The 26,419-nt window shown below is 41.4% G+C and overlaps 1 protein-coding gene across 4 annotated transcripts; it reads left to right on the top strand.

The window, feature by feature from the left end:
• The first annotated feature begins 228 nt into the window (after positions 1-228).
• arhgap29a (Rho GTPase activating protein 29a) lies at positions 229-26,331 on the top strand. Of its 4 annotated transcripts, XM_086021315.1 has the most exons (23): positions 229-454; positions 1,198-1,557; positions 14,162-14,305; positions 16,379-16,475; positions 16,571-16,643; positions 16,967-17,027; positions 17,389-17,547; positions 18,215-18,279; positions 18,361-18,471; positions 18,549-18,629; positions 18,743-18,925; positions 19,012-19,149; positions 19,250-19,425; positions 20,021-20,175; positions 20,362-20,475; positions 20,656-20,748; positions 20,830-20,993; positions 21,793-21,981; positions 22,141-22,278; positions 22,417-22,652; positions 23,359-23,674; positions 23,781-23,898; positions 24,650-26,331. In XM_086021315.1, the coding sequence occupies exons 2-23, from the start codon at positions 1,266-1,268 to the stop codon at positions 25,573-25,575; spliced, it is 4,029 nt and encodes a 1,342-aa protein (XP_085877441.1). In that variant the 5' UTR covers positions 229-454; positions 1,198-1,265; the 3' UTR covers positions 25,576-26,331. The 4 variants fall into 4 exon arrangements, with proteins under 4 accessions (XP_085877441.1, XP_085877443.1, XP_085877442.1 ...); XM_086021317.1 differs by lacking the exons at positions 229-454; positions 1,198-1,557 and adding an exon at positions 13,341-13,508; XM_086021316.1 differs by lacking the exons at positions 229-454; positions 1,198-1,557; positions 14,162-14,305 and adding an exon at positions 14,316-15,291.
• Positions 26,332-26,419: the final 88 nt, after the last annotated feature.

Here is a 26,419-nt window from a genome sequence, read left to right as displayed (position 1 = left end):
GCCTCGAACTCTGTGCCTTTCGTGCATCATGTTTTTTTTTTTTTGTCGATACACGTGCACAACATAACTGGACATGTCTGTAGTCCGCATATAAGTCATAGTAATATAGAGTAGCCAAACCAAGGAGACATAACTTTATTGTGAAAATCCTAATCGGATGTTGATATTCTCTTACGACTAATTTTGACAATGTATCAACGTCGCACCTGTTGTTGAAGGAGGAGCGCGCGCGCACGTAAACAGTCACACGCCTGCATTCACGGTAAAGCTAACGTCACTCGGAAGGGGGAACAAGTCGCCGCAGTTAGACTCGAACAAGCACCCAGCTGGCAGACAGACGAATAGCGTCAATTCCTGTGGACTATGTTTTGTCTTATTCATTACTAACCTTGTCGGAGCCGTATTTTCGCCTTTGGAATTTACACAGATGCAATGTTTCCGGATTCTGCATCGGGTTCGTATATGCTTGATGAACTTTTAGTATTTCACCCAAAGACGCAAAGAATTGTTTAACAAATGTATCAAACTTATTGGTTTTTGTGTGCGCTTTTCACACAAGAGAAAGAAATTCCACTACGACTTGCTTTAATTGATAGACTAGTGTATAACGTTGTTGCGGCATTTAAAACGGCATTTAGGCACGGAGACTGTGTCTAAAATAGGACACTTTTTTCCGAATTCAAAAGCAAATCCCTGTTTAGGAACAAATCTTATAGTTCATCCCAAAATCTGACGAACACTGGTGCAGTATGGACCATCGGTACACGGTCTAATGTAAGAAACACAACATATAGAATTCGATTTGGCGTTGTTTACAAGCGGTGTAGCTGTATTATTTGTCAACGCGTCAGCAAATCTTAACACGCCATAAAAACAAATTTGCATAATTTAAACCGATGAAACGGCGGAACTTCTCGTTTAAACGTGTTCAGATTTCTTTGGCGTATTCAGAGTATTACTTCAGTAATGTATTTAAGTGGTACTAAATATTTTTATTAAGGTGTCATCATCAACGTATCAGAAACACGACATAAGCAGCACTTGTGAACTATTGCAGGTGACATTCTTGTTGCTGATAAAAACAATTTGACACCATGCAGGTTCTTTGTTTTTGTTATTATAGTGAACCGATTTGGTAAAAACAATACCCCCCATTGGCTATTATAACACTCAGTCTTGTTGACTCTTGCTTTGCAGTACGATTCCTCCTTATGGCACGCCTGTGTTAGGTTTGAGCCTGAGTAGAACCAGAGGGCCAAGAAAGCATGCTTGGTGCCATGCTGCGCCAAAGTCCCGGTGGAGGATCCGGAGGTGGTGGTGGTGGCAGCGGAGGAGGAACCAAATTGCCTCCGGGCATCTCTCGATTTTCCAACTCGAGCTTGAACACTGTCACTTTGAGCTCCTCTGTGTCAGACAAGGTCTCCAAGGGCCGCCCAATGCACTCGCCTAACCTCGAAAGCCTCAACTCAGACCCGAACTACATCATGCAGACGGTCAGCGATGTACGCAAATTTGCTGACGTGTTGGTCCAGTTCAGAGGAGTTATAGCCTCCAGAGGTATGTTTGGAAATAATGTCTTTAGCAAATGTGTTTCCCTTTCGTATTTGTTATTTAGTAAATTTTATTTTATTTATGTGAAGACTTAAGGCCCATAAATCCATTGCGGTGGTTACATGTCTGACCACCCATGCAGAAAGTGAAATACGCAAACCCTAGACATCTTATTGATAACACAAAAGTTTTGTACAAACAGTATTAAAAAGTAGCGTAACAACAACTGTAATAACAAAAAATTGGCGATTTTCGCGGGAATGCGACTACTGAACTGTGAAACGGTGGGGGTTTACTGTATAACTATGTAGCTGTCAACCAAGTGTTGTGTACACACTGTAGCTTTCATCGTAATGCACACACCACGAAGACAGTGTACCAATTTTGTCCTGTTGTGGCCTTGGCTGTGGGGCCACTCAACTAACCTTATCTCTCTTTTAGTTGGAGGTTATTGCTCTCACTGGTAATAAACACAAGGAAATGTGCTGCTGACAAAGCATAGTGAATAAAGTGTAATATGTTGAATGTGGTTTTCACAAAAAGGCTGATACACATTACACATATGTATAACAATAAATATTTTATAGGTGTACCCTTCTGATCTTATCAATTATAACATATACCTAGAAATGTGCTTGGTGAGTATATATATGTCAGGTTACTTAGTACCGTATACTCAAATTTGCAAAACCAGATGGGGACGAATAATAAAACGAATAGTAGTTGCGCTCTTTTGATTGTATGAATGGTCAAAAGGCTGATGACCTGCCTTGACCGGGAGCAACAGACGCCTCTGAACATTGAGAGACGAAGTCAAACAAAACAGAACTGCTTTAGCTGACAGACATGACAATCCCTTTTAACTAGACACAAAGAAACCGGTTCATGATTGTTGCTCGCCCCAAAATGTAATTACTGTGAAGTAGGAGTGGTAGAACAAATATCGCCCCGCCAAATCAATCAATTTTAATAAAAAGTGTAACTGGGAGGTGCACATACATATCAGGAGAGCACTGTAGCCATGTTTGACAGTCAACAATGTTCAGTAAACATGGGCTCAGTTATGCGGATGCGGTCAGTTATAGTTGATGCTAACATGTGACTGAGTATTCCCATTTGGGCGTGTTTTAGCTAAATGCAGGAAAAGACAAATTTGAGAGTCGGATGCTGTAAACAAAACTCTCCACTATTGAGGAAAGTAGTAAATAGTCCAATGTGTCTCAATGACCTTTCGAAACTCTTTGGAAAAAAATATAAGAATGCTTATTGTCTAGGAATGGCCAGAATATTCACTAAGTCGATTAATTGATTTTTAAATTTGACATTGATCGTGAATTGACTGAATTGAGTAATTGTCGATGAATCCCGTTTTGAAGCAAAACGGAGTGAACTGCTGCCACTGCTGATTCAGTGTGAATCGGTTTGCTGTCTGAAGAAGTCCATTAAAAAGTCAGCTACTGTAAAATAAGCTCCATCCAAGCAGATCCCTACAACGGCATGTAGTTGTAGAAATTAGCATATGGCAGTCATTAAGGAGCAACTTTTCATTTGGTTCTCATTATAGTGTGATCTGTACTAGACATTTTCAAGGTGTCATTGTTTAGCTTTAGCATGGATACTCAGCGACAACTCACAGATTGGTGGGAGTCACTGACTTGCATTGTGATTGGAAGTGATTTAAATCCCGCTTTAATTTATGGCCATATTGTCCGCATGCTGCATCACTAAAGTTCAAACCTTTCATTGCTGTGGTCACGTGAAACAAACGCTCCCAGCACTCCCCCTTCCTCCTCTGTTTACCACACAGTGCAAAGCAATACTCAGCTTTTGCTCTGGCTCCCCTTTTGTAGCCGAATTCACAGTCGACGGCGTGAGTGTGACACCCATTGTCCCCGGCGGCTAGGCCACACTCGCACGCTCCTGTAAAACGGCAGCATTTTGCACAAATTGATACTTTCCCAAGTCCAGAATAGCCGTGGCCTGTGAGAATCATCCCCATGGGGTTTCCTCAGCCTCCAAATAAGACATTGCAAGTTTATTTGGATTAGTAGTGCATCCTTAGATGGTTACTGTTGCACGGTGGAGCATGTGGCCACAGCCAGTGACGCACACGACTGAATTCTGTCTTGTTGTTTACGTGACTCAACTGGTGTCAGGTCAATGTCGCAGACTCGTCCATTGTCTGCACACCATCTCGCCACTGTGTTGCAGGTATTTACATTCTTTGGTAAGGTTGTGACCTGGTCCACTGCATATTTGTGAAGGACATGTCAGTAATTGGAGGGGATTATTATTTAGAGGGGGTCACAGAGGACATCATGAGACTATATGAGCAGGGGGGGGGGTGGTCCCTCTGGCCCTTTTGTATTTGAAGAGGTGAATAGGCACTCTAATGCACTCAATCATATTAGAGTAGCAAACATTTGGCCCTAGCAGGGCGTTACTCAACCAAAAGGATATTTATATTTATTGTTTTCAAGTCCAGTGTGGATTTAAGAAGCTGTCGAGGGTGTGTTGTCTCCAAGGCTGCTTTTTTTTTTTTAGTAACACAGGTGTGTCTTCTTCTGTGTTTGCACCGTCGAGCTCTGCCAAGCAGAATGATGGCCAATTTATGTCTCAACCACACAAGCAGAAAATCTGAAACAGCATTGACAATGGAAAGTTGAGAGGCGGGTGTTGTTATCAAATGTTATTTCCCTGCTGTTATCAAACAAGAAAAAAATGAATCAAATTTAGGACTACCTTTATTGAGATTATAGAAAGCTGTGCTCAAGATAAATTATTCCTATAGGTTTGTTTGCATCCTTTGTTTGTCTGACTTAATTTACTGACTGGGCTAGTAGCTATAATTGTTTTATACTTGCAGTCACCCAATCCCATTTCATTGGCAAGTAGACTGAAGACCGAAATTCGATTTTTTTTTTGCCTATAGGCCTATGTGACCTTTATCTTTTTTAAAAAAAAAAAAAATATTGACAGTCTGAAGGGCTCAATTACGATTTTTTTTCAAATCCGACGGTCACTTTCATATGTGGTCGGATACGCATCAGATTTTTTGCAATGCGACATCAGTGAAAAAATGTTTTTAGTGCATTAGCCTTTTTTTAAAAAAATATGACATATAAATGCAGTCATAGTGAGCTGAGACTGTCTAAGGTTAATTAAGCTTCTCCAGAGGAATCCTGTCAATGACACAGCAAGTTTTGAATACTGTGAAAAGCCTGAGTGTCTTTACAGGAAGGGTGAGTGTTGTTTAAAAAATGAATAAAATCAACCTTTGATCATTTTACATTCCATCATTCGTCAAAGCGTCTTATGTCAGTGTACAGTATGTGCATGACTCACCCCTTCCCCTATGTCAACTGAACTATTTGCTCTGAGTCATGAGGAATCTTTGGTTAATCATTATCTGAGTGAATATCCTACCGCAGGTGTTGCGTCATGAATCAGAGCTACATGGTGAGAAATGGCTTAATTAAGTTTAATTGTCTGAAATACTTTTTGGGTAGTCTTGTTTGTATCTTGCTGTTTTTTTTAATGTATTCTGCAATTACAGTTCAGCATTCTGGGAACATCTGGGGTTGGTCCTCTGAGAAAGCCTAAAAATGTTTTCAGTGATTTGGATGCAAAATTAGCCCTACTTGGACTTTTCACCAACCATTCCAGACTTTCTTTAAAGCCTCTAACTCTCCTCTGTTTAGACAGACTATCCCGCTGGGTTTTCTGGGATCGCCTGTAAAGTACGCCAAGCAGCTTCTTGCCTCCAAAAAGTTCCTTTTATGGTTCTTCTAACACACTTGTATTTAAAGCCAGTGTAAATCATCTAAATTGTCCTTTCTCAGTGTGGAAAAAAAAAAAAATCGTCCCTCCAAGATCAAGATACATGGATTCTCTTGGACGCTAAAAGAATATCTTCCTGATTTAATCATAGTATATACTTACCTTGCTACTTAAGCTGCCGAAAAGGATTTTTTTTACATTACCTTAATTGCTTTTTGTTTAAATGCACTGCTCTTGTTTTAAATCTGATGCTATGCTAGAATTGGATCTGAGGGGATTAATGTCCAATGTTTTGTGATATCCGGCAGTTCTCTTATCCTTTTTGTCTTTTTAAAAGGAAACATGTCACGATGTACGATGCCCCACAGGCTTAAACTCACAATCATCGGGCAATGCACAATGTGCACAATGGTGGCACCTTGTATACAGGTGGCAAAGACATGCCAACTTGTCAAGTTTAATAGCCTTAACTGCACTGCAACTGATTTGTAAGCTGTTTTCAGTTTGGAACCCGAGGGAACATCCTCTCTGTGTCTTTCTTTCCTTCCCCCCTGAGAAAGATTTATAGTTATGGCTGCTGTTTTTTTTCCCCCTAAAGCAGCAGTCCGCTAAAGGACTGTAAATATTTTTAAACGTAATATTCAGAGACCTTTTTTTGTGCCCAGCGCAAGTCTAGCGCAAAGTGCAGTTGAATTGCGCATGGCTGGTATTTCCGTAGACGGGTACACTTAGAAATGGGCGCTTGCGCTTTGTGGGAGTGAACCCAGCTGACTTGATTCCCAGCGAATTGAAGCTGCTCCTCTCATTGCCTTTAAATGCAACGCAGGTGAAGCATAACTGACTCGCTCGCACGGGTCCATACAGGAGATCTGTATGCACCAACTACGTTTATAAGGAACTGCAAGATCTCCACTTGCGGATGATGTCAAGTTGGCCGCTTTAAAGTAGGCATATGCAGACTGCCTTGCACCTGTTCATCTGTGTGTGTTGACGAATCCAAATAGCTGAAAATGGTCTTTGTTTATGCAATATTAAGGGCTGAAAAAAAATGCAGTTTTTGCGGTCTCCTGATACAAGGATTCCGCCCGACACCAGCAATATTTAACCCATGTGGAAGTGTCAACAAAATATCCCTTGTCCTGCAGGTATTAACATTTTTAAACAAGGGCGTCAGTTTTATCCTTCCGAATAATCTTAAGTAGCTGCTGAATTTGTGGCTTCTGTCTCAGCTTTGGATTAAAGTCAACTACAATCAGGCACAGTTGCATTAAGTCAGCATTGTGCATTTTCAGCAGTTAGGGGGCAGTGTAGTAAATTTGATCAAAACAACTATGACTGTTACTGTTTTTTTTGGCGGTGTTCAAGTGCCCACTTCACAACCCACATCTGTGATGTGGCCTGGGGATCAGCTTTGCATCATTTGCTCGCGGAGGTCTACTTGCAGTTCCATGTAAATGTATGTTGTGCGCGTCGACCTCCTGCGTGGACTCGAGCAAATCAGTTTCTGCTTCCGCCATGTCAAGGACTGTGCGCTTTCTTGTTGATTTAGATGATCAGACCACATTTTATGACCAATTAATGCAGAAATTCCAAAGGGTTAACATACTTTTCCCTATTGTTACGTTTACTATGACTAATACCACAACACAAGGCTTTCAGAGCGGACGTGGGATCTGGAAATCTGAAGTTCATGGTGACGCTCGAAAAGAGTGTTGCTGTATGGAGCAAAAGCTGCTTAACATTTCAACATTCACCTGAGAGGAATTAGGGATTGGAAGAAACAAAAGAATTGAGTGAGTGAGTGGAAAAGGGAGAGAAAATTTGTGAGGCATTGGACAGAAACAAAACGAAGGGGCAAACAAAACTCCAGTGTCCAGGAATATGATCAATTAATCCAACACGATCCTGACTAAGGCTGCAATGCAATACAAAATAATATATTGAATAAACGGGTACCCCTTAGATACCGTATCTGGCGACCTCTCCACTTTAGTACTCATACATGAATATCTAATAATAATAATAATAATAATAATAATAATAATAATAGTATTAGAGCTGCAAGAAAAAGATGTGAACCGTTTGGAATTACCTGGTCCATAGTCATAAAAGGTTATCTGATTTTCTTCTATGTTACAACAGTAGACAGTTTTCCTAAACTAAAAATACAAATGTTTCCATGTTTTGAGGTCAGGACTCTTGATTAGGTCACTCAAGAAGGAGTACTTTCTTCTGCTGAAGCCGAATAGCTGAACTACATAGATGACTACGGATGTTAGTAATGTACCAGAGACTTCTGTAAGGCTTTTGATGCTTTCTGTAAATCACCAATGAGCATCTTTAGCAATCACTCCTTAGGAGACACTTTCTTTACTATGCACTGATGAAACTCCAGACTTTTAAAGATACTCACGTTTTGTGACACTTTCGAGCTTCATTCAGGTTAACAATTCTTAATTGTAGAATTCTGAGAGGTCTTTTGTGTGTTGCATGGTTCACTTTGCGTAATGCTTCTTGAAAATGGAAAACTGATAAATGGAGTGTGCTTTTTGTAGAGCAGAGCAGCTGTGACCAACACCTCCAATCTAGTCACATTAATTGGAGTTACGGTTGGCTAACTCCTGACTCTGATTAGCTCTTTCAAGAAGTCATTAGCCTCAGGGTTCACGTCCCTTTTCCACCTTGCACTGTAAATGTGTCCAATGAAAACATGACCTCTTGTAATTGTTTGTGTGGTACTAGTAATAGCAATTGTTATAGTAATAGTATTTGTCTAATGTTGTTAGATGATGATCATATCAACATTATTAATGTAAAATCAAGGTAATTCCAAATAATTTACAAATGTTCTTGTTACTTTAGATAAATATGTAACTCAGAATAATTCAACCTTCCAGGCAGATCATATTCACAGGCAAGTTACAAGGTCAGCCCAACACTGGTTACAAGATGTTATAAGCCAGTGAATTTGATAGTAGGGAGGGAAGGACAACTGGACACTCTCGTTGTGTGCTACTTTCAATTCGTTCAGGAACTTTGTTGTTGTACAACTATGGGAAGAAGAGAGCCTGGCCAACTGGACTCCATAATGTCTTGTGAGAGTCAAATGAAGTCTCAGTGGACTGTAGAAAGGCAACGGAAGAAATTGGGTCCATTGAGGTGTGAATGAACTTGCCAAGCCATGTGGCCTATAAGCAACAATACCCACAATCACTCTTGATTTTCTCAAAGCGTTCATGCATTCTTAAGACGGAGAATACTTTCATTGAGTAAAAATTTACTCAAATTCTTCTGTAGTAATGTAGGCAACTTCTTAGACAGGAAGGTAGACTTTCAAGTTTACAAAGCCTATTCACTCATGATCAGGATGACAGTAAAGCCATATAGCCTCCCTTTGTGCTGGGATTCGGCCCCTCACCTCCCCGTTATGTCCATTGACAGGTGTACTAAAAGGGGGCCGTCTTCGCTTCCTGGCCTGCTGATGTTCCTCTGCGTACAATACACATTGTGAAGAACAAGCTTAGATTTTTAGCGCTAACGCTTGACCAGTTTGGCTGCCAGATCAAGGCTGCACAGTTGGGGGGGTGGGTGGGGAATCTGTGTTTTTTCTTTAAAAAAAAAAAAAGCAGAGAGCATAGTTGGAATGCCAGCTTTCAGGGTTTTGCATCAACAGTTGGTGAGGTGGTAATCTGGGGGATATCAAAGCGATATCTGTCTTTCCTCATTGAGACAGACAGCTCCTGAGGAAAATAGGGAGGATACTCTTCACACAGAGTATCACATTTATATGCTAATGCAAGATCCAAAGAACAAAATGATAAAAAAAAAAAAAAAAAAAAGATCTTTGGACATTAACATCCTCTGGTCACGCTTAGATTATGTGATACTTGTGAATGGGTTATCAGTTTTTTTTTAGTAGCATAAGTGATACAAATACATATATTCAAAGCATTACTACAAGCTTGTGTATTTTTTTGCTACTCAATTTGGTTTCCTGTGATAAAAGCTAACAAGCTCGAAAATGGGAGTAGCCAGCTAAATCTGACTCCCCCACGTAGATAGCTGCAGCTCCTTTTTAAAACAATATATCTTTGTACATGCAGTCATGGCAAAAAATGAAGCAGCACAGTATGCAGAAATGTGAGCATACAAGTCACAGTATCTGTGTCTTATCTACTGAGTGCATATAGTAGTTTGCAGACAGAGATGGACCAGTCTGTTTACAGTTGTAGAAGCACTGGCTACACATTGCAATGACCCTATCCGTGTGTTAAAGGTTAAGTGGACCCACTTTGAAGTACCTCCTCGGCAAATCATTTATAACTACCAAGGACATTATGTACTATTTGCATGGATAATTTGGGCGGAATGTGGTTGTGAGTTGAGACAAATCGTGAACTCTATCCATGAAACAAATCATTTCAAAATTTACACTGAACAACAAATCCGTTGGGAGTGTCTTACGTTGAACACTGTAATTAGTTATTAGCCCACCTCTGCTATGGCTGGCCTCCGCGTGATCCGACCTTTGAAGACTTGGTTGTGACATGTTTAGTGATTTCACGCTCTCTTTGTGGCAGTAAGCACCACTACCCACTCTCAGATGTTTTGAACCATAAAGAATATATTGCTCTTGTGATTTGCTATGCATAATTGAGCATAGCTAGGGTCGCAGTGAATGGAATGTTGCCAAGTCATATTCTCACTAGTGGGTCACGTCAGTGATACAACGTCCGTAATTAGTAATTCCCCAGTTTCCTCATGGTTGACTACAATTCCATTCTACTGTCATTACATTTACATTTACTTGTGTATTGGAATGCATGAGAAAAAACAGAGAACATCTCGTGTTATACATTCATCAACTGCAAACATCAATTTCTAGTGATATTTGGGGCCATAAAGATACTGCAGGAATCTGGGGATTAGGGTTGTAAGGTATGATGGATTGCGGGGATGCTCGTCAACTCTTATCATTCCATGTTTTAGGTTCATCAGAATTTCAACAGAAAATCTGCATGGGTAAACTGACTATGCATCTATAGTATACTGTATAATTCCTGACTTTTAACATTTTTGAGAAAACTGGCTCGAGAGAGATTTCGGAATGTTTTATTATTATGGTGTCATTTTGACGGTGAATTATCTGACAATGTTTTCATTACGGCTCCCCCCCCTGCCCCTCGCTGCAACTCCCATCCCCACTACCAAACAAGAGGCTGGAATGTTGGGTTTCCATGACGCTAATGAAGTAAAAGCCTGGCAATGTGTTTCTGGCAGCCTGCGAGGAGCTCCTGATCTGCGGCCTCCTTCTCATCAGGCTCAAGGTCTGATCCCTCCATAGCTTTCATTCACCAGGCCTTATTATGCCCTGGAATGTCTCTCACTCCTTCTCTCATAGCGGGGATGTGCTGTGCAGGGGTAAAGTTGGGACAAATCCCAATGGAAGAGAACTACCCCAAATCACACACAACCCCCTTCTCCTTTCATATTTTCCCTCCCGTACTCTCCGCAACTCCTCCCCTGTCTTGCCTTACCATCCTCCCACCAAAAACCATCACACCATGGGACAAAGACACACACATCCACCTTTCCTGTGAAAAGTGAAAGGCTGCTGTTGCAATTTATTGTTCCATAAATGCTTCACGTGGTCAAGTCCATGAGGTGACCTGTCTCACTGTTTGCTGGTGGCCCCAGGGACAATACATAGCTTTTCTGCTCTCAAACAAGTCTGTTCTTCAAACCCAGCTTTTCCCCGTGGACTTTGGACAGAAGGTTCTTCCCAGAACCTCTCTTTAAACTTAACGTCCTCTCTTTAAAACAAGAACACAGCTGCCGAATCTAAATTTGTGATTGTCAGATATGCCTTTAACAGACTCTTCCTGATGGGAACAAGTTGTCTGTGCATTGTGTTTCTTGCGGAAAAGCAATTCTGGGGTTAAATAATCAGTCTTTTTACTTGATTCGGTGCCTCGCTGTGCTGGTCCACACAGCCATAATGTCTTGCTAATTAGCCTCAATTTAGGATGGTCCAGTAGGCCAACACATCTGCCATTGAAGGTTGCAGCACATGGGACCTTTTAAAGGAAAAACCCCTCTATCTTGTGGGCATTCATGGCTTAGGGTAGTCCATAATAAACCTCTAGGTTTTATGGCTGCCTCCTACACAGGGGATTCAGTTCAATGAATGAATGGGTTACAAAGCCCGTGCAAGGATGATTTGAGCTATTTTGTTTATGTTTCACCATTAAATAGGATAATGTCTGTGGATCTTAACTGGCTAAGACCATTTAAGGACAGAGTTTGAAGCAGCTTGTTGGAAACTTTGAATCGTCGGCCCTGCACACGCTCACACACATATACACGTACACTTGATTTGATCACCACCAAATGTAAGGTTTATGCTATAGCTACCCTAAATTAACAACAATGGTCTTTCGCCAATGCTGGATCTAATAAAGGCCACATCGGTCTTTTACTCATTTTCAAAAAACACCACTAATAAACTTTGTTTTGGTTCATATAGTTCTAGCCAGCAGCACACATCAGATACTTTTTTATTAGAGTGGTTGGGCAATTAAAACAAAAAGGAAAGAAGCTTTTGTCATTAAAATCTACCAGTTTCTCAGCAGCTGAAGAAGCCATGCATGACATGTGATGAAGATGAATGAAGATGGTTGCTATGGGGAAAGAGTGTCTAAAGGCCCTGCAGTGAAGCTTTTGGCCAGCACAAATCATTGGCGGCAAGCAGTACATTTTTTAAAACTCATTTTCATTTGAACTAGATTTTAGGATTCATGCCAGCTTTTTTTGTTTACCGTGTTAAAGGTTTTGTAGTGAATTTGAAAGCATTGCTGAATATCATAAACAAATTCCTTGTATAGGGAAATATATATGTCTTGTAAATCTGACACATCACAGAGAAGAATCTTGTTAACATTGCGTCCAAATTTGAATGATTTCAAAATGTGCCAAGTATTAAAATGAGGCGCTGGATAACCGGTGACAGGAATGAAGGTGCTCGGTTCATATGTTGTAGGGTAGGGGAGATTCATGCTGGATGCCGAAGTGTGTCATTAGCCATCATTTTAGCCACACCCAGAAAAATCAGGAACACTAGCTGTTTCTCAATATGAAGAACACTGATTAGTGAGTACGGTCTTCGGATGGAACGTGAGTCCTCCTCTCAGCCATTTTGATTGCAGCATGAAATGCATCTTGGGTACGGGCAAGAACGCAAATTAAGAAACGGCTACTGACGTGGTGAGAAACAGTTGTTATGCTAGAGCTCCACAATTCATTTCTGTTGTTCTCAATCTTTTCATATTTTCTGCAATTATCTTCAAACGTACATGTCTAATGTATTTTGAAAAAAAAAAAAGAATTCACTTTGCAGGGCCTTTGAATGTTCTCTTTGATGCTTTGCTTGTGTTTTGTTGCAGCACTCTCTTTGTATATGTTTTTCTCTGTAAACCTGGGTTACCTTCTGACGGGAACTTGCCACATACTGTTTAGTTGGCTTGATTTTCCGGATCACCACGGCACGCATTGTCAATATGTCCACGAAGACCCAGCTGTATTAGCCCCGCTGGTTGCACTATTTGTCCCACTCCAAAGAGAGAGCTCATGAATAAAAGGAAAAATGGGCGACAGCTAAAGTCTTTCTGATCCCCTTCTCCATGAGGAGGTAATCCTGGGGTGATCATCAGCGCAAATGTGGCTTTGGCTGTCAGAGGGTTGTGGTTTTGGTGGCGGGAATAGAGGTGGGGGGTTGGGTCAGAAAAGTGGACTGTAAGCAACCCACCCCACCCGTCATAGTATAACACAGATGTTGTAGGTTTCTTTGGTTTAAAAAAATGATCAATACATGCATATAAGTAAACTGCATTTTTTAAATCTACTCTAGAGGATGTGATGGCTTTGGGAAATCAGGTCAGGACTACACAACAGTACAGTAGAGAGTCAGTTGTGCCTTTTATACAGACATACGCTTTGTTCTCTTAGCTTGCTGACTTCATGGCAGAACATCAATTCCCACCCTTATCACAGGCTGGGTTTTTCAGGTTTCTTACCTCATCATTTCTGTTTAAAAAGGGGCTTCTGATTAACAGACTTGCAAACTTCTAATTGTGGTATGGTCACAATGGGTCGTGGGTGTTTATGCACTTGGCTTTCAGGTATGAGTTCTCTATTTAGGTTACTGAGCGCAGTGCAATCGCACTGCCAGCCGTGCTTTATGGCCTTGTTGCCTAGACAGACCATTGACTGCTTTAGTGTTGACCACAACTGCTGTGAATGGATGGTAGTTGTCTGACATGGCTGCCATGGCCACCCTTTAAACCAGCAAAGCCGGAATGTTATGTAGTGGTCCTGTTGGCACTCTGGATGCACCATTTGTTTGTAGAATGGGTGATTTGTAATTTTCTGGGCTCCAGATCAACTTCAGAGGGAATCCCAATCATCGGTGTGGTTTAGAAATGTTTTGTCAAAGCTTTTGCCAAGCATCAAAACCATTTTTGCTCATTTTATTACTGCCAGAGGGCGCACCTGGGCTTGAATGAATGACCCCTTGTTCCGCAGTCAGTGCTTTAACCAGTGTGCCCTATATTACCTTGACCTTCTGTTTGAATCCATTGTAATTTTACTTAAAAATGAATGGTTGACGCATACATAAACTCATGTTGTCTTTCAACTGCTCTAAACATTTCCTACATCACAGTAAAGAAGGTATACATGACATGTAGGACTCGTTTTTTACGAAGAATTAAAGGAGTTTGCCTGCATTCACACTACAAAGCTTCTTTACATCTCCAACTTTGTGACTTCACAGAGCACCAAGCTTGCCTCCACAAGGCAGTCCATGAACGTCTCGGGGAGATGCTGGCAGTCCTGACGACTGTCATCAGCAAACACCAGAGCCTCAACTCAGTTGATATTCTGAGTTCAGCTGGAACTGTCATCAGTGCAGTGAAAGGTAAGTTATGATGTCTTTGTAACACTGGCCAATAATGCAGTGTGTCTGTCACTATGCTTTGCCTTTTCCATCACACCGTTTCCATTCGCCCTAACATATTTCTCATGTCATGATGCGTTTACGCGTGAAACTGAAAGTTAACATGCCAACGTTCTTTTGAGTCAAAGTGCTGCCTGCATATTATATCATCAAAGCTCTTTAGTTACCATCATTTTAAATGTAAAAAGAAAATACTTAGAAATTTCATATTACCCTTGTGCTTTGAATGCATCAGCTTGGAGCAAAAGAAGATTCCCCAAATGCATTTCAATGACCGTTATTTATATGCACATTTTCCGGTCCCCATGCCCCTCGTACAGCGGGTGCACTGTATACTCCACCCCTCCATGATGAATAACCATTTGGCTAATCTATAATGTGATACTGGACTGCAAGCACATGCTACAGATTCTGCCACTAGGGGGCCAAGATAGTTTACTTCACTCTGAGGTCAAATGAAACGTGAACTGAAATAGACACCAATCCTCAAAAGTTGTTGAGGGGGGATCCTTTGTATGATAATCTTCTTAACAGTGGACCACATATAATAATGTGCAATTTGATAATGTTCCTCAATTTCAAATACATTTGCCCTGTTTTATCTTCTTTTTTTTTTTTTACATCAAAGTAGGACCCAACTTGGCATATTATATGTTCAGAGTTGTAATTTGTGGTACCTGTTATAGCAACAACAAGGTAACCTTTGGTTGCCTCCCATTCATGTTTATGGTCAAAATACAACTCAGATACCTGGATGCATCTGGGTTGTGCGAGAGTGTTGTGCTTTTCCACTGAAACAATACCATTTTTTCTCAATGATGTAACTTCCGCATTTGGACCACTGGTTGGGGCCTCTGCGAGCACTGGCATTGTATTCCAACAAGGCTCAGGATGTCCTGTTGAGGGGTTAGGGGTTGGACCGAAGCAGAGACGATGCAAGAGCATAAGTGAGTTGCCCGCTTTCAATGGTGACTACGCGTTGTTCCCAGGATCCCACAAATCATTGGCCATTCTGAAAGAATTGTTGGACCTAAGCTACAAGTCAGACCAAATTTTCTGTCCCTTTGGATTTTTTGGAATACAGTACTCAATTTTGTTTGACTGAGCATAATACGACCAGGCCAACATGGTAAGAATGTATAAGCGTTTTAATTCAGTGATCATCATTTATCAAGACAGGATTGCCTATTGAACAGGACCAAGGTTGAGGAGAGGGAAATTACCTTACAGGTAGGTATTTATAGCTTTTTAGAGCATAGTTGTCTCGACACTTCTTTGTTACAAAACCGTTTTTGTGTGAAATACAGTACTGAGGAAGTGTCTTAGCATTTGGTAGCTATGGGTGGATGTCATGGTGACTGAAGCTTTCTTCGCAGGTTTCAAAACCACTCCGTTTGTGTTTGTCACACAACTACCAGCAGTTTCCTGCTTTCAAACTAAATAATTGTAGAAACCTCAGAAAAATGAATGTTGCATCTACATTTGGGAAATTGGTTAGTCTTGAACTCTAGAAATCTCCATTGTTCCAAAAGAAGGAAAGACCGTTTCCTCAAATAAGCAGCAGAACAGCCCGTTATATCACTGATTTATTAGGCTTGCTTTCTGAGCATCCAGTTTATTTTTTCTCGACACAGCCAGGACAGGAAGGTTATTGTGAAGACTGATTACAACCATATTTACATTGGTGTTTTTCCCCTATTCTGTCTTCAGTCATCACCGTGTTTTGACTTGCAGCAGGAAACTACTGGATTTCCAGATTACAGTCCATTTATATACAGCTGGAATCTTTGCTTATCCTTTCAGTGTTAACATAAAAAGGTGTTTTGGATGCTTCTCGTGGGCTTCACAATTAGTTTTAGATTTGCTCAGTTCTGTTATTTGAGACAACATTCAACATAATGTGCATACAATGACAGTGACTCATGCAAGGACATTGAACCAGATCAGTGGAACCTGTTCAGGAAATCTCCAATGTGCTGAATTTATGTCACGACAGGAAGCTTGACTTAATCTCACCTCAACTCCATTTGATAGGAGTGAATTTCGAGGAGGTGACCGAAGAGAACAAGCAGAGTCTTTTGAGCGACATCTACTCCGCAATTGACAAATTGGCATTCACCGTTGGCAATGTGTAGGTATCATGTTGATGATTCCACATGACAAGCTCATGTGGGCTTTTCTGCATCAAAAATGTGTTCTCACTTTACAATTTAATTTTTTTTCCAGAGTGTCTGACTTCCTTATGGGAGATGTAGAGAATGGATCAGTGTTAGGGCTCCCCCTAACTAAGACGAGCAGGGTAAGTGGAGTACATATTAATGTGGTTAGTAGTGAATGTCACCAGCAATCAGATGCTTAGAATTATTTCTGCACAGTAGGCATCAAAGGGGACGAGTAAAATGATAGGTGTTTATTTGTACAAGGTTAGTGGATTCATAGGTCCATTCAAACAAGGATGTGCCCTACTTGCCTGAATTGGCTGGCCGGTGTCATAGTTGTTCTTGACATTGCAAACTGATATATAGATATTATGTTTCCTCGCATTATATTGCAAGTTGGTTGGTCTAAAACAATGATTCATATGTTGTTGTTGTATTTTATATTATTTTTTGGTGGTTTCAGTCTTTTGACAACCTGCCTGTGGAATCTGGAGGATCCGGCTCTGAGAAAGATGATCCGCCAGGTAAGATTGCTCTCTTAACACAATGTATTTTGCTTTTGCACTATAACAAGTGGCTACCTGAGAGAGTTTATTTTTTGGGCAGATTTGCTGGAAGGAAAATATAATCATTCTAATTGGACAGAATGCTTCTCGCTTATCGTAATTTCTGTGTGGCGACTAATTGTACCACCTATTGAGTGTTGGATGACCACGTATTAATCCATGCATCACTCAGTTAGCTATAATTATCTTCAAACGGTATTAGCCTGTATGCCTTTCACTCAAGGTCATTGTGGGCTATCCTTGTTGTAATGCTCAGAAGTGTTGGGAGAACCCTTGCCTGTCATGCATAAATCCATTTTTTACAACCTCCCTCGTGCAGTTCCGGTGATTGTAACAGGACCACAATTTCGGGTCGAAGAAGTGGATAGGACGCTGCAGCAGCAGTTCAACGGCGTGGAGTCAGCACTGCGGTACGCCAAGACCTGGTCCAAATACACCAAAGAAGTGCTGGGGTGGGTGGAGAAGCGTCTTAATATGGGTGAGTCAAGGAAGGATTGTGGTTTGGACGGTTTATTATGAGTGTTTCATTTTGCCGCAGTTACACAGAGAACCATATATTTGTCTCTATTGTGTGGTATGTGGCATAATGGCCACTGTACATAGCTACAGTGTGTCAAACATTTTTGAGGTAGTCAAGTTCGGCTCTCTAGCTTTGATATGTCTTAATCTTTAGTTTCAAGTTTCTATTATGTAGGAATTTGAGGTACATTTCCTGTGTTTCGCTCCCACTTTTTAACACCTGAGCTGCACCCAAAAGTCTTGCATGTTCAAGGCTGAGAATGCAGCGTGTGAACTTTTATTTTGCTGGGTGGTTAATGAATGGTTTCACTGTCGTACTTAGTCATCCTTCTAGTCAGCATTGTGACACAGGGCCCTCTGTAAAGCGGTACAATGCATGTGTTATCAGGCAAACGGACAAAATGTTTATTTAACACATCCTCTGTGGCTAATGGTTTATTTGATGATGAATGACTCGAGGACATTGCTTGACTTTATTTAAAGTAAATGCCTCTGTGGGCTTTCCTGTTATTCTGTGCAAATTATACAAACATGTTTAATTTTACAATTAAGCCAAATAAAGGGCAGGGTGTTCTTTCTACATTGTCACATCATGTAAATATACAGTATATTGGATGTACTTCCAGATATCGAGTTGGCAAAGAGCTACAACAAAATGGCTGAATCCGCAAAGACCCTTGCAAGTCAACAGGTGATCTGAGAATTTGCGTCTTATATTCAGACACGTGATGTTTGTTTTACCAAGCCCTCTTATCTGTTCTTTCTGATCAAGGAATTCATGCCTTTCCGTGACATCTACATGACTGCTTTCAAAAATGACATTGAATACAGCAAGCTTGTACTTAACACCACAGCAGTGCTCCAAAGCAACAAATTTATGCAGGTAATTCCACAAAGCTCAGTGCTACTCATACTTTTCATACAATTCTAACAACAGTGTGTGTTGCTTTTTTGATCCAGCCTCTGATGACTCGAAAAACCGAATTGGACAAACTACGAAAAGAGATGAAGGAGCAGTGGCAGAGAGAGCAAAAGAAAATGGTAATTGTTCTATGTTGTTTAACAGTTTACAATAGAGGCTTGGTTCATAATCCCCTTTGGAAATTTTGAAATTTTGACCCAAATGTTGACCCAAATGTTCTTTGGATTCCAAGCATGAGGCAGACAGCGCTCTGAAAAAGGCTCGGATGCTGCAGGATCAGCGTCAAGAGGAGTATGAAAAGGCCAAGGTATCGACCAGCCGCTTGGAGGGGGAGCAGATCGGAGGAGTAGGAGGAGCAACGGCTGCGAAGCAACTAGAAAAGCGGCGCAGGTTGGAAGAGGAGGCCTTGCAGAAGGTTGGCTGAAAAAATGTCATTAACACGCCATTATCAGCATTTTTCTAATCTGAATTGGGAAACCTTTTGTCATCCTTCTGCTGCAGGCCGAGGAGGCGAGGGCACACTGCGAAGCTTGTCAGAATGATGTTGTGGTAAAAAGAGTCGACCTGGCCAACACCAAGAGTGACATCATCACTCAGCTTCGAAAGATGGTCTTCCAATGCGACCTCACCCTTAAAGCAGTATGTTTAAGTGTGTTAGTAAAGCCCCGCACATACTTCTGCAGTGTGTGCAATATGATCTGATCACCCCCTAATAGCAGAATGATATTATCTGTTCAAGGTCACCGTCAATTGGTTCCAGCTCCAGCAGGCCCAGGTGGTGTCACTTCCTGTCAACCACCAGAGTCTTTGTGAATATGCCAAACTGTATGAGCCTGGGCATCGCTATGCCGAGTTTGTCCAGAAGTTGCCCACCGAGTCTCACTATTTGGATTCATCTTTTTCATCAAGCACAATGTGAGACTTGGTGTGTTTTGTTCAATTCAGAGCCAGTGCCGCATCATCCACCAACTGCTGGAGCGCTCTAGTGTTAGTCCCAAACCCGAATAAATTGTAAGACTGAGCCAGGAAAGACATCTGGCGTAAAAATTGTCAAAAACAAATCATGCGAAGGACTAAGCCGAATGACCAAAAAAGAATCAACTTGTTGAATGTGCAAATGGAACCTACCAGTGTATATTTAACCTTTTGTGTGGCTGACCAGCATTGAGTATGGTGAATGGTGGAATGTACAGTGAATTTAGCGCTACTTTGATTGGTTAGCCAACATTAGCATGTCTAATCTGATCGTTACTTTCTTTGAATTTTTGTTAGGTCATACAGTATATTGTATGTAAAATGTCTTATTGCGACTAAGAGAAATGCAAATATTACATACATAATTTTATGTTGGAATGTACTGTTTTAATGTAATTCATTTTACATCCAACCCTTTTTTGTACTTCCCTGCTACTGCTGAGCGTTTTATATTTTGTACCCATTAGAAGACGCATGTTCTTGTTTCTTTAGTTTGAACATTACGTAATTTTCAACTTGTCATCTCCTCTGCCAGAATGTCTCAGCACACACTAAGTGGCAGTCACTCATCCCACAGTAACCTGTCACAAGTATCTTACCTCCTTGGTGGCGATGAGCATGACGGGTCCAACACCTCCCAGCAACCCAAGATTGCAGAACGGCGCTCCAACAGTACTACTGACATCCAAGGTATTTTCAATCCTGCAGATTTGGGTTTATTGTGATTTTGCTGCGTTGAGTCAGACATCTTAATGCCGATTAAAAAAACAAAACAAAAAAAAAACCACTTGATTATTATGGCGATGAGTCTGTATTTCACTGCTGTTGGGGAACAATCGAACATCACTGACGTCCTCATCATTTTTTTATATACAGTACTTCGGATTCGTACCTGGAATTCGAGTCAGGGTGGAGGAATGTGTAGCGACTCGGAAAGTGTGGGAGGGAGCAGCGAGTCGCGATCCATGGACTCACCCTCTGCGAGCCCAGGTGAAGACATGGAAAATACGCACTTGTAGTTTTGTATGCAGTTTTATTTACACTTAATGTGTAGTGCGCCTCCCTTTGAAGTTCGACCACAAAACTAGGAGTTGGTGCAAACTGGCTACAATTAGTTTGATTTGACTGCAGAAATGTGGACTCACTCGTGTGTCTTGTCATACTGCTCAGGAGACTTTAAGAGGAGATTACCACGATCCCCCTCTACTGGCACCATGTCATCTGCTGATGACCTAGATGAGCCCAACTCTCCTTCTGATAATGGTGTGTCAAGCAAAACCGTCACAAATGTTGATTTAGCGTTTTGTACGCGTAGTTCTCAGTTATGTATTGTACGTGTTTCAGGTTTAAGTGATCTTTTAATCGAGGCAGCCAGCTCTCCACGTCCTTTTAGAAACACACAGATGTCCAAAGCTGCTCAAACGCACAAGCTGAGAAAACTTCGAGCGCTCTCCAAGTGTCGAGAGTGTGATGGGCTAGTGGTGTTTCAAGGAGCAGAGTGTGAGGAGGTAACCTTGGTTTATTTTATTTATTTACCCCCCGCCCATTCCCATTGACTAGTGCAAAAGGAAATCCAATCTTGAACTGCTTTTGGACTCTTGAGTATGAAGAATGTTTTGGACGACCGTTGCCAAAGCTTCACAATGGCTTCTTTTCACTTTTGATGACACACAAAAAAAGAGAATGACCACCCATGCACTCATCAGAATATCCAAAAAGGGAAAAGTTGAAACTGGCCACAATTTCCCCTCAGAGTTTGAATTAACCAACTTGACTCCGCTAGGGGAAACAGCCAGTGGAAACGAAAGACCTTTTGTCCAACTTTTAAAGAGTCCATCACCCCTGTGTGCCCCCCACTGCTTTTTTTGGAGGCCCGGTTTCTTTCCATATTTATTAGATACTGTATACGAACAAAGGGGAACGAAAGGATTAATGGAATGTTTCTCTCCTGAAATGTGGGTTATGTAATGCTGCTTGAGTGCTTTGACAAGTAAGTGATGGAAGAATGCAAGCGCTTCAGTTCTTGGAACGGCTCCATTATATTAGAGAAGACGGAAGGACGATTTTTTTCCCCTGTTAATTCAAGGGTTCGCCAAATCAGGCAAATAGTGGAGTGAAGATTTTGGAGTCAAAGCTGGAACCAGCTGCATTTAATACTTCGAATTAATTTTACTTGAAGATGGCATGTTCCTAAACAATATAAGATTAAGGGAGTTCAATAAATATAGTTTGACGTGTGCTCGGGTTGTCTTCATTGTCATTTATTCTAGTCAAATGATGAGCTGAAATGTTTCAATGTTTCTACAGTGTTCATTAGCCTGCCATAAAAAGTGCCTGGAAAGCCTGGCCATTCAGTGTGGCCATAAGAAGCTCCAGAGGAAGCTTCACCTCTTTGGTGTTGACTTAATGCAGACTGCAAAGAACAGCCAGGACGGCATCCCATTCATCATCCGAAAATGTACATCAGAGATAGAGACCAGAGCGCTCAATGTGAAGGTATTGATGAAAAAAAAATAGATGGATTTTGCATTTTAAGCTTCGCTAGATGGATTTGCTTTGATAATTTTTTTGAAAATACTCTGTACTATCTTAATGATTAAAAGAAATGTGTTCTGTGAAATGCATTTAATGTGAAAATGGTTTTGGGCTGCAAAGGGTATCTACCGTCTGAACGGCGCCAAGTCACGTGTCGAAAAACTGTGCCAAGCGTTTGAGAATGGCAAGGACTTGGTCGAGATGTCTGACCTTTACCCCCACGACATCAGCAATGTGCTCAAACTCTACCTGAGACAGGTAGGCTTGCATTCAGCAGTTGCCCTTGACCATCTATTTTAATTCTACATTTAATTTCTAAATCTCTGAATAATCTGTGCTCCATTATTGGTCCTATAATGCAAACACAAAGGAAACGTTGACATTTCCCATTATCAGCTTCCAGAGCCACTCATCCTCTTCCGCTACTACAATGATCTTATTGGTTTGGCCAAAGAAAGCCAAGGTGGAATTGTGGAGGATTTGGAGGCATTTCGCCTGAGCTCCTCTCCAGTGACGCCAGCTCAGGTTGGCGTGGAGCTCAACCGCGTCCTCTTCAAGATCAAGGACATCCTGAGGCAGCTGCCGCCTGTTCACTCCAAGACACTGCAGTTCCTCATAGAGCATCTGCACCGGTAGGCTCCTCCCAGCTGAAACATGTTGTTTTGCCTTGTTCCCATAGGTGCTTTAAATACATGAAACTCATTGAAATGATCATTCTTATTTTTTTGTCGTTTAAAAAAATGCTTAATGCCTTTATCCTCATCTTACTTGGAACTGAACCACAGGGGCCCTTAGTCCCAACATGCGCAATTTTGATCCGAATGCCACACAATAAACTTGGTAATAAACATGTTTTTATGTAATATAATTACTAAACATAGAACGAGAGTCACAACAACAACTGAAGTGTTGGTTTTGTACCATTAAAGGGTGTGGCCAATCAGTCTCTGTACTGCCCCTCACCTTTTTTCCTCAATTACTGTACCTTGAGTGGTGGCATGATTGTGGCTCGCTTGTAATTACATTGTTATTTCACATCAGTAGCAAAAAACAAAAAAAAATAAAAAAATCAACCAAGCAACAGATTCCGTCAGGAAAAGACTAAGTCAACGTTATTCACGTTATCACTATTATTCTGTTCTTTAAAACTTCTGTATTTGGTTTCATTTATTTGATCCTTTAAAGATTAGATATGAAAGAATGCTGTATTGTATGATTGCAAAAAACATTTTTAAATTATGGACTTATAGAAAAAATGTTAGCTTGGTTACCAAGGAAACAAGACAATTTTATAAGAAAAAGGGAGGCTTGTTTTAAGAATACATACCTTTCCATCAGAGTGACACAACGATCTGAGGAAAACAAGATGCCTGCAAGAAACCTGGGCATCATCTTTGGCCCAACACTCATCAAGCCGAGGCAGGCAGATGCCGAAGTGACCCTTTCCTCGGTTGCGGATTACCCCTATCAGGCGCTCATTGTAGAGCTCCTCATCAGACACTACCAGATGATCTTCGACACCCCCCTCAGTACACTAGTGGGCAACTCACCCACAGAGATTTGCGCCCAACCCTTACTTGACATGCGCCCGCCTCACCAGGGAAAACAGCAGCGTCTTAGCAGGCACTCCAAGTCTGTGGGCGACATCCAGGAGGTAAAGCAGGAGTTCCGAAAACAGAATACAAATCAATTTTTGAATCTTATAGTTGTACTATGCACATGGTGCATTGATGCTCTGTATTTTTCACTACTCATTGCAGTTGAGCTCCAAGGATTTTAAGAGACATTCCTCCACACCTCCATATAACTTGTTGCCTGAGTATAAGGCCTCAGTATCGCTCCATCCAGCTGACCTTGAACGAAAAGAATTTGAAACCGGTTAGTATTTTTGCAAATACACATAAAATACTCATCAAGCATAGGATGTTTTTTTTAATATTGTTATCTGCAGAGCTGGGCCGCAACCATCCGTGCCCGGTTTCCGTCCTGCATATTCAATCGACCCACGTGGTCCCGGCCCGTCCTTCGCCGGCGACAGCCAGTCGGTGTCAATTACATAATCTTTACATCACACGCAGGTGCCGCACGAGCAGACACGCTGCCAAACAAAGAAAAAATATCAAACAAAAACAACTGACACACACACACGCACAGCGTTATCATCGGTGAAATAAAAATAATATGGGACACATGCGATTGCGTCTGTGGGACCGCAAGGTACTTCACACCCTGTTATTTTGTATTGTTTCCTTACTCGACCGCGCGTCAGGAGTGCAGCGCCTGCATGTGACGCGGTATAGATAAAGTCCGTTCTCGACGTCGATTGGCTGACTCCGACTGACTTGGACCACGTGGGTCGATTGAATATGCAGGACGGAACCCGAGGGTCGCTGCCCAGCTCTGGTTATCTGTTTATCTACAAGTACATGTCCAAGTACATTTATATCAGTAACTCAATTCAAAAGGTGAAACCCATATATATGTTCATTCAAAATAAATAGTGCTGCTCATTGGGTTTTTTTAATGTATGTGAGAAAAACCACATTACTAATTGTGTAATTAAGTTGAGTAACCCTACTTTACAAAATCTTAGTCTTGTTGAACGTACTATGTCCATCTCTTTTTGAAGGCGACCAAGTGGACTCAGAGGCGTGCAATGGAGTCATTGAGGTCCCCAAACCAAGCGAGCGAAACCTCACCCGCTCGCCACACGTCACTCCCACGACCAAGGTGCATCTTCGACCGCACCGCAACAAGTTCTCCTCCCGGCCAGCTAGCATGCCGGCAGAACGGAGCCACAAAGACAAAGACGACGACAATCTCACCTGGACTAGCTTGCATGAAGATGATAGAAAAGGAGACCGCGGCATCCAGTCCATCGAAGAGGTGGATGAAAGTGAGATGACCAAATTGCGAGCCAGCACACACTACCGAAGCACATTTATTGACACCCAGACCTTGCGCAGAACTTGGGACAAACAATACAAGCACCATGATGTTGCCTCTGGAACTACCAAAAATGTTTCCAATACAGACAGTTCAGTAGATGATGCAAGTGGCGTGTCCCCTTCTGTGTCAATATTATCCTCAAGCTTGCCCCATGAAGACTCCAATAGCACTGTCACCACCCATGCTAATGGACCTTACAGCATGTCAACGTACACGTCTTCGCGGCCCGGCAGGATGTTAAGAAGGGAGGAAACTGTAACCAAGTACAACATTGTTGCAATGGGGTTCCGGCCTTCCAGGACCCTCCAACCGCCACCTGGAACTTTCTATAAACCTCCATCGGGGAGTAAAGCTAAATCACTTCGCGCATTAGCTAACAGCGCCGATAACGAAGAGGGGGAGGATGAGGACGAGGATGAGTTGGAGATTGAGGTCTCTGTGGATGAGCCTCTTGACGGGGACGCAGAGGCGGAGCAGGAAACCGCCTCGCCATCCCACAGCCCAAGTCCAGAGGACGTGGGCCTGAACCAGGAAAGACCAGTTTACCAGAGACTGAGATCCAGACACCTGCAAGAGGTTGAACATCGAGAAGCTCATTTTGTGTGATACCAGAGATCAGATGTCAATATGTGCTGTAGTGTGTTTGAGACACAACTGCTTTGACTCTACAGAATAAAAGACAATGAAGGAAAACCCCTTTCTTTCCCAAAATGCAAACAGAACGCACTTAAAAGGGTGTATATTTTTGGAGACAAATCGCCAATGTATTATTCTGCGAGCGCTACACTGGCACCAGCTTGGACTATTTATAATTCTTCTTAAACTGTGCAATTGATTTTATGTGAACATTTTGTAGTGTTATTTCAGACTCACTGTTATATACCAAAAAGTATGTATTTGACTAGTTACAATAGACCATGTAGCCACAACACTGAAAAGAACAAAAATGGTGCACCTCATCAGTACAGGAATCTGTTAAGGTGTGATACCATCATTCGTTTAAACTGTTACGTAGAGAAAAAAAAATGTTGTTAACGGTTCTCTATCAAGCATTAAAAGCATACTTGCTATGTGCGGCACCTGTATACTGCTAATGTCATGAATGCTGTTTTATACGAACATGTGACCCTAAGAACCTTTAAAAAAAAAAAAAAAAAAAAAAAAGTCCTCATTTTTAAAACAGATGTCCAAACCTTACATTTTTATGTAAGGAACAGGATTTACTTCAACTGTTTAAATGCTAACTGTTTTTATGGTGACTTGCAAGTTTGGCGGAATGTTCAAATGAATCAATGTAAGAAGACAGGTACATCCGAACAAGCATACTTTGTAAGTTATTAAAATATATCTTGCAACTTTCAACCATGTTTATTTTTTAACATTTAACCTGATTGTCCTCTTCATAAGCTCTTTTTTTGTTTCAAATTCTCAAGAGTTCTGTTCCATTTTG

Source organism: Filicampus tigris, chromosome 21, assembly GCF_054856515.1.
Source record: "Filicampus tigris isolate MCC_2025a chromosome 21, RoL_Ftig_1.0, whole genome shotgun sequence".
Lineage (NCBI taxonomy): Eukaryota > Metazoa > Chordata > Actinopteri > Syngnathiformes > Syngnathidae > Filicampus > Filicampus tigris.
This window is presented reverse-complemented; position numbering and strand designations above follow the sequence as displayed.